Source organism: Pectinophora gossypiella, chromosome 26 (genome assembly GCF_024362695.1).
Source record: "Pectinophora gossypiella chromosome 26, ilPecGoss1.1, whole genome shotgun sequence".
Classification (NCBI taxonomy): Eukaryota; Metazoa; Arthropoda; class Insecta; order Lepidoptera; family Gelechiidae; genus Pectinophora; species Pectinophora gossypiella.
In genome coordinates, this window is record NC_065429.1 from 5,789,119 (window position 1) to 5,798,122 (window position 9,004).

Here is a 9,004-nt window from a genome sequence, read left to right on the forward strand (position 1 = left end):
TTATCGGGGTATCGAACAGAGCATAGTACCCCGCTAGTCACAAGATGGTAGTGTGACTAGGGATCGCTGATCCACTTGAGTCATATTGAATAGAATAACTTTATTCCCAAAACAGTGAAGTCATTTACATAAATTAATATTAACAATTTGTGACTAGTAGCTAACACTGCCCAGGGAAATGGGACTGACTCAGCATATTGTTGCTAAGAGTATGGTACGAGTACCCACTCTCACCAACACTGATATTCTGCCAGTACCCAAATTACGCTTATCAATTAGTAATAAATGAATTGAACGTTGTATATAATGCGTCACGCTTTGTAAACTTCAATATCGCGTTTCAGGATTGCATTATAGAATGGTAGCGCCATCTGTTGCATGTGAGCGGAACTAGCTGGCCAATTAGTTAGCTTCGCCACAATGACGTAACTGTTACATGAGTGTTACCATTAATTTGGTATCTCGAACATTCCAAGGACATAAATTATATTGTTGAAAATTAAGCGAATTACTGACTGACCTGCTTAATTCCTATCACTTGTCACATAATATGTATAAAATAATTAAAAGTATTAGTAAATCATTTACAAAAAAGGCCAAAATTGCTTTCGCAAGAAAGTAAATTAAAAACTCGTGGGTATTTTTTTACAAAGTGTCAACGGAGGGTGAGATGACGTCAGCGCGGCTAAAATTGAAATACTAGCTGTCACTTTTGAACATACCTAGTATTGTTGTACCATGGTAAGGACATTTATTTTTAAATCTTAGTTAGGTTAAGTTAAATTGAATGTATCAAAATATCATTATCACTGCATAGTGTAAAACAAAGTCGCTTTTTCTGTCCCTATATCCCTATGTACACTTAAATCTTTAAAACTACGCAACGGATTTTGATGCGGTTTTTTTAATAGATAAGAGTGATTCAAGAGGAAGGTTTATATGTATAATAACATCTATTAAATAGTGGAGAAATACTGTTATTTTTGAGGTTTTTAATGTGATGTCGAAAATAATTTCATTTTTCCTCAGCATTGCACCTGAGCGAAGCCAGGGCGGGTCGCTAGTTAATAATAAATTAATAAAAAAGTGTAAAGTAGTAAAAACAGATCGTTTATTTTAAATTAACAAAAGTCAGTCTTACATTACAATAATTTTAGGCTTAACAAGTTAACACAGGCGATGGACACGACAACCGCGTGTCCATTGCAATTTTTTTTTATATTAAACTTATTTATGAATTTTAATCAAGAAAAACGTAATAATAAGTCCGACATTTTAAAACGCTTTTCTATGACGTCACAGTGTGTTTTTTCATACAAAATCCATATTAATTTCTTGTTTTGACGTTTAGTAAAATGTAACTGATTTGACTAGTTAGAAACTAGCCTATTCATAAATAAAATCCGAAAATAAGTCGAACAGCATAATGAGATTGTTTTTTGATCATGTTAGAACGGCCACATCTAACGAATTCATCTAAAAAAATAATATTGCTATTTGACATTATGAGCATTTACTTTTATAGGTGTGAGCTAATGTCAAGTTGCTTCGATGTGGCCTTTGAACACCCTGCTCACTACATGGCCGGACCAGTGTCGACCGCCGGGTAACTACAAAACGGAGTGATCGAGGCAATGCAACAACTCGGTAGGAATCATCTTGGCTGTATTCACAGCGGTCCTAATGTCCTCCACCGGAGCCGCCAGCGCATACAGGCGGTGCTCACCACATGTCTGGCCAAGTGATCTGCCAGCTACCACCAGTTCTAACGCCTGAAGATGCTCAAATGCTTTCAAGATCACTGGCCGAGGGACTGATTGCGTTGAGGAGTTCAGTTGTGCGAATTTCTGATATCTGAAAGAGTGGACATGTTGTTTAAAGCAATTTAATTCATACATAAATATACTCAATCGGGTAATAAATTGAGAATATAATATATATGCTAGTAACCCGGTTGGTAGAACGCTTGCCTCTCACTTTGAGGTCGCAGGTTCGAACCCAGCACAGGCCCAAACCAATGATTGTCGAATTTGTTTTCGAATTCATGTTTGGATCATTGATCTGAACTGGGCTACCACGGCTTCACAAAACATCATTATGATGTACAGCCTCCGTGGTCCAGTGGTTGAGCGTTGGGCATACGATCCGGAGGTCCCGGGTTCGAATCCCGGTGGGGACATATCACAAAAATCACGTTGTGATCCCTAGTTTGGGTAGGAAATTACAGGCTGATCACCTGATTGTCCGAAAGTAAGATGATCCGTGATTCGGAAGAAGTTGGTCCCGGTTACTACTTACTGATGTAAGTATGTAGTCGTTACATGATTTATATCAGGGGCCTTTGGCCGCTCAATAGTAACCCTGACACCAGGGTTGATGAGGTTGGTAATCCACCTCATGTAGTGTTTTGCGGTAGTGAGGGTGACTCCCATTGCCCGCTGACGCCCATTACCCTACTCTCCCCTAAGTGAGTAGTCGTTACATGAGCCATGTCAGGGGCCTTTGGCGGCTCAATAATAACCCTGACACCAGGGTTTATGAAGCTGGTACTCCACCTCACAACCCACACGATAAGAAGAATTGATTGTTCTATCAGAATTAATATAATTCTTTTCTTACCTGTGCAAAACCATTTCGAAGTTAAGCGGTTGACCGTCCAACAACTGTGTTCCATGCATCATCGCTATGATCAGAGACAGCTCTACTATAGACAAGGATTGCAGCATTTTTACTCTATGCTCCGAACACACAGTCTTGTCTATTAAAGAGCATAGTTCTGGCGGCTCTATGTACGGTTTTGTGGGCTTCAATTTTGACACTAATTGAAACTGGAAAGAATTTTAATAATACCACTTTTTTATTATTATTAATAATATATTGTTAGGAGAGATGTACTACCCCCACCCCTAAGTAAAGGAGAAAGCATATTGCCGCCTGGCTGGAGTCGCTCACAGGGCCTTCCTCAACAGGGTCTCATCTGGTGGGCAGACTCGCCGGCGGCAACACCGGACATGACATAGTAAATAAGTAAGTAAATAAATAAGTAAATAAACTTTATTACCTCCACAAAACTTACATTGGTACTTAATAATATAACAATGTTGTTACACAATACAGGTATTGTAGAGGCTGGAGCCTAAACTAGGATAACCTGTATTTTAGGACTCCAGGTCTCCACCTCCGGAAAACAATAATGGCAAGTAACATTATTAACGATTCCCAAGTATTTGCAGAAGGTATACAAAATTAAAAAAAGGGAAATAACAATAAAAACAGCTGCAACTGAAGTGTGTGTGTGTGTGTGTGTGTCTATGTGTATGTGAGTGTGCGTGTGTGTGTGAGTGTGTGTGCGACTAAGTGCAAATTCGGTGGGAACCAGAGATAGCCCTACGTTAGGTCTCTACATAGGGCTCACGGAGAGGCGAATCTCGCCCGCCGTAGCCCGCCCCCGTGCCCCGCCCGTATTTGCGGGCGGCGAAAGCGCCAACACCAAGGGGGCACTGCCCCGAAGGTGTCCCCCCGTCGCGGGCTGCGCCACCACACGGAGAATGCATAAAAGCAACACGCGCTACGAGCGCGACTCACTTGTTGGAGAACCTCCGCACCGGCAACAGCCCTGCGACGACGTGCTTTGCTCCAGAAATCGGGTTCGAATCTTGTCGGTACAACTTATTTACTTACTATTCTTTGATATCTCGTTGATTTGTTAAAATTGTTAATTCGGAGGTAAAGTAAAATTGTTTTAGGTTATGTTACACTTGTTTTTTTTTTAATTAAATACTACTTTTAATGATAAGAATAATTATATTATAGACAGTGTGATCCAGTGGTTGAGCGTTGGGCTCACGATCCGGAGGTCCTGGGTTCGATTCCCGGTGGGGAACATATCACAAAAATTCCTTTGTGGTCCCTAGTTTGGTTAGTTTGGCTGATCACCTGATTGTCCGAAAGTAAGACGATCCGTGCTTCGGAAGGCACGTTAAGCCGTTGGTCCCGGTTACTACTTACTGATGTAAGTACGTAGTCGTTATATGAGTCATGTCAGGGGCCTTTGGCGGCTCAATAGTAACCCTGACACCAGGGTTGACGAGGTTGGTGATTCGCCTCACGACCCACACGGTACCGGGGTTCGAACCGGTACTCCCCGTTTGAGAAGCAAGCCGGTGTACCACAGAACCACAGTGACTTTAAATAGCATAAAAACCTTACCAATATGTTCCTGAACACCTGTTCATTGGCCTTATAGTAGCAGAACTTCTCAATAGCATCAATTACTTTCTCATTCTCAGCTAGACTTCCTACGTGGGCGTTCCAATCTTCCACAAACATGGGGTCTAATGTCATCTCTTTAGGGTCAATTTTACATTTTAATAATACTTCCTCTGGTACTGGTTGGATTTTCTCGTCTGAGTCCATTGCCTCTTCTGAAGCTGAAGATTAAAAAAAATTTAAAAACCTAGCTGATTTCGTGCTTCGGAGGCACGCTAAGCCGTTGGTCCAGGCTATTAGAAGTAAAAATCACTTCCCTTCACTCTATACTCCTTCCGGATGAGTGAAGAGAGATCTGTGCTCAGCAGTGGGACGTATGCACGCTGTTTATGTTATGTTATTATATGAGGAGCTCGGTGGCGCAGCGTTAACCGTGCTCGGTCTGCGATTGTTGAAGTTAAGCAACTTTCGCAAAGGCCGGTCATAGGATGGGTGACCACAAAAAAAAAGTTTTCATCTCGAGCTCCTCCGTGCTTCGGAAGGCACGTTAAGCCGTTGGTCCCGGCTGCATTAGCAGTCGTTAATAACCACCAATCCGCGCTGGGCCCGCGTGATGGTTTAAGGCCCGATCTCCCTATCCATCCATAGGGAAGGCCCGTGCCCCAGCAGTGGGGACGTTAATGGGCTGGTGATGATGATGTTATTATTACAAAATAAGACAACAAGAATGCATGGCTCAGCCGGTGGTAGGGAGCGGAGAGTTGCCGTTCCATACGTAGTACACAATACAATACAAATATACTTTATTGCACCAAAGTAAAAGGAAATATTTTGGATTCTTCCCGTCCCGCATCCAAGTTTTTTGTAGCTGATTTCTGGTTTTTCGCCTGGAAATTGCTTCAGAGCAATAAGTCCGCCCATTTGTACTGTTGCTAAATGTTTATATGTTCTGTTTGTGTGCTATATAAAGTATATTTAATTTGAATTGATTATATCGCCTGTATTATTTTTTTGACATGACTTATTGTAGGTTTGCCGCAGATGGCATTAACTACTTGGCCGGACAAATGGGGAGCGCTGAAGGCTCTCACTCGGTACAACGTTTAAGACAACAGGCCTGAGGGTGCCCAGTTGGGCGCGAACCTCGGGTCAGAGCGTCGCCTGAGAAGAAAAATATTTGAAAGAATTAATCGACCTTAGTGGGTCGATAGCGATAAGCGCTGATTGAGGGAAATCGTCGACCACGCCGGCGGGGTCGGTATCGGGGATATCGCCTGTAGTCAGCCCATCTCTAATATAAAATAAGCAGGAAAACTCACCGTTAGACTTCTTCCTTCCTCTCTTCTTAACCTCCTTCTTCGCCACAGGTAAGCTAAGTAACTCTACCATAACCCCCATATAGTTGTTTAAGGGGGTACTGGGGGGAGTGGAGTCTCCCTCTAACACTTCGTTGGGAAATATGAAGATGTGACGATGAGAGAAACGGGATTTGACGCGTTTTTCCAATAAGTCCATCACATCTATGCGGTTTGTTATTCCTTGTAATGGAAAAAACAGGTTTTATTATTAAAATATTTGTTAATAATAGGATAGTCCAGGATAGATAGAACAGCCTCGGTGGTTTAGTGGTTAGAGTGTTAGGCTCACGATCTGGAGGTCCGGGTTCGATTCCCGATGGGGACATTGTCGAAATCACTTTGTGAGACTGTCCTTTGTTTGGTAAGGACTTTTCAGGCTTGAATCACCTGATTTTCCGAAAAAGAAAGATGATTCCGTGCTTCGGAGGGCACGTTAAGCCGTTGGTCCCGGCTATTAGCCCTAAAAACACCTCCACCAACCCGCATTGGAGCAGCGTGGTGTAGTATGCTCCATACCCCTCCGGTTGATTGAGGGGAGGCCTGTGCCCAGCAGTGGGACATATAGGCAGTTTATGTTATGTTAATAAGATAGTCATTGCAGATTCGTAGTATCGACACAAACCTACTCGGGTACAACGATGCTTGTTAATACATGTTTGAAACCTACATATATATATATATATATATATATATTTTATAGTATACTCATTTTAGATGTTATTTGCGTATATAAAAATCAATCATAAAATGAAGTATATCAGGATCGAAGCAAATAGAACTCCATTCGGTGGGAAATAAGCGTGGGTTTATGTATGTGTGTAGGATACAAACAGGGGAGAGACAGTGTAGAGACAGGGGAGAGACACTGTAGAGACAGGGGAGAGACAGTGTAGAGACAGGGGAGAGACATTATAGACACAGGGGAGAGACATTATAGACAGGGAAGAGACACTGTAGAGATGGGGGAGAGACATTGTAGACAGGGAAGAGACAATGTAGAGACAGGGGAGAGACACTGTAGAGACAGGGGAGAGACATTATAGACAGGGAAGAGACAATGTAGAGACAGGGGAGGGACACTGTAGACAGGGAAGAGACATGAAAGAGACAGGAGACTCACCAGCAACGCACATCGGCGCGCTCCTCGCGTGCGTGATATCGAACAGGTTGTAGAGCAGGCTCTGAACGCGTCCCACTCGGCAAAACATGTCACATTGCTCTAACAGGAACACCATGCTACGACTCCTCGCAGACTGCGCTGTCAGGCAGCTGAGAAGGAATGACAGTTGCTCCGCGAAGGTGCCAAACACTTTGCCATCCACTGCGTTTTCAAGTTGTAACTATTAAGGAAAGAAATTATTCACCATCCATATTCCATAAAGTTAATGGCAAAAGTCAAAATCAAAATATTTTTTCTGCATAATTATAAATAGAAGAGATCTTGTCAATTTTTTTTAATCTAGAAAAAATTACATGTCAATTTTTTATCGAGAAGAAATGACAAAAACTGCAACAGCAACACACCTTTTAAATCAGTAGCTGCCGACAGACACCTATTTTTTCTTTATTATTTCGTTTTCATCTGTACAATGAAGGATTATTTAAAATGTTAAACTTACCTGTGCAGTGATAGATTTAAGAGCCACCTTCTCATCGTGGTGCACCAGACCGTCCAGCCTGACGATGATAGCATCGTCAGCCAAATCCACCTCCTTCGATAACTGGTGGAGTACCGAGTTTATAAGCTGGAATAATGAGGACAAAGTATAAATATTCAAGATAATTATATAAACCAAAGTCAAAAATATCTTTATTTAGTAGATAACATAACCACAAACACACACCCTCTCTAACATATGTATAAATACACACACACCCTAACACACAACCTCACATACACACACATACCCTCACAGACACCCTCACACACCCACCCTCACACACACACACACACACCCTCGCACACACACACACACCACACACCCATCCTTACACACACATACCCACCCTCACACACACAACCTCACGCACCCACACAAATAGTTCCAGGACCATCATCCTAATAGTGCAAAATTCCTCATCCTAAAAGTAAATTGTTGGTTTACTATCACCAGAATTCCTCAAAAGTAAAGTGGGGTTCCTTAGCAGAGATTGCCTGCACTTTGAAATTTTAGTTTGAATGTGTTTTATTCATATGTGTAAAGTGTCTGTATTATAGTAAATAATCAGAAGTCACAGTGACTACAGAAAAAAACATTGTCCCTAAAAATTGAGAAAACCTCCAGCCCCCATATCCAAAATTTCCAATTTATTTTTTATGTCCCACAACATTATACCCCCATTGCTACACTCTGACCCCTGGCGTTTACACTCAGCAAGTACGTTGTCCCACTAGACGACAAGCCTTTCGAATTTATTCATACCACCGCTTTATAAGTTGCCAATAAACAAATCCTAACCTATAAAAAGTTAAACAAAACTTACATAAAAAGTGGTTAAAATTTATTACTTACGGTAGTCTTTCCACATCCTCTAGGACCTATTATAAGTGCTGAATGCGATTCACCATGAACAACGGTACGTTTAACTAAATCATAAACATGATTCCTTGCTTGTATATGATTTCTGAAAGTTACGTTATCTTCTTGAATTTTCACTTTTAAATACTTCTTAACTTGTCTAATTTGCGTTGATAACGAATTTTCTGTAGGATTTTCACGCATTTTAGGATAGTATAATGAAATAAACTGTAAAAATAAAAGTAAACAATGTTAACGAGCAAACAGCTGGCTGGATTTCTCGCGCCTTTTTTAAGAAAATTTGACATTGACGTATTCGTTCATGAATTATTTTAAAAAAATAGTAGGTTTTTTTGACCTAGTATCGATATCGAGGAGATATTGCGATAGTGGTGAGTACAAGGTGAGTGAGTGTAATTTTTAGTCAACTTGAATGAATGAACGAATTTAATATTTTAGTGCTTCCAAAAATATTTGTATTATTTTGTTATCTAAAAATATTTTATTCAAAGTAATAAACAATGGTACTGTAAACAAAAAATAACTTCTGCGCATGTGCTGACACTCCTTGACAATCCTTTCTGCGCAATGCGTGAACACGTAATCGATATAAGTCAACACAAATGAGATAAAAATCTTGGAATTTTGTTGTTGATAATTCATAAAAGACATGGCATAGATAGCTTGATTTCAATGTAATTAGTATTTTTAACCGTTATCTTGAAATATGGCATGAAAATATAGAAAGCTATTAAAATATATATTTTTTTTATTTTAATCTCGAGACCAAATACCATTTATATTGCCTTGATCTTCACATTCGTCTGTCTCTTTCTAATTCATAATGCAACCTAATACTGTTTCTTTCTTGACCTTAAACTCCTATGTGATATATTCGTTCTACACGAGATATTAATA

The 9,004-nt window shown here is 40.5% G+C and overlaps 1 protein-coding gene across 1 annotated transcript; it reads right to left on the reverse strand.

Annotated features, from left to right (window-relative positions):
• Nucleotides 1-1,301: 1,301 nt before the first annotated feature.
• Nucleotides 1,302-8,364, reverse strand: LOC126378423 (origin recognition complex subunit 4). Its single transcript, XM_050026778.1, has 7 exons — nucleotides 8,081-8,364; nucleotides 7,187-7,312; nucleotides 6,688-6,907; nucleotides 5,529-5,747; nucleotides 4,210-4,430; nucleotides 2,620-2,828; nucleotides 1,302-1,854 (listed from the first exon to the last, which is right to left on the reverse strand). The coding sequence occupies exons 1-7, from the start codon at nucleotides 8,288-8,290 to the stop codon at nucleotides 1,611-1,613; spliced, it is 1,449 nt and encodes a 482-aa protein (XP_049882735.1). The 5' UTR covers nucleotides 8,291-8,364; the 3' UTR covers nucleotides 1,302-1,610.
• Nucleotides 8,365-9,004: the final 640 nt, after the last annotated feature.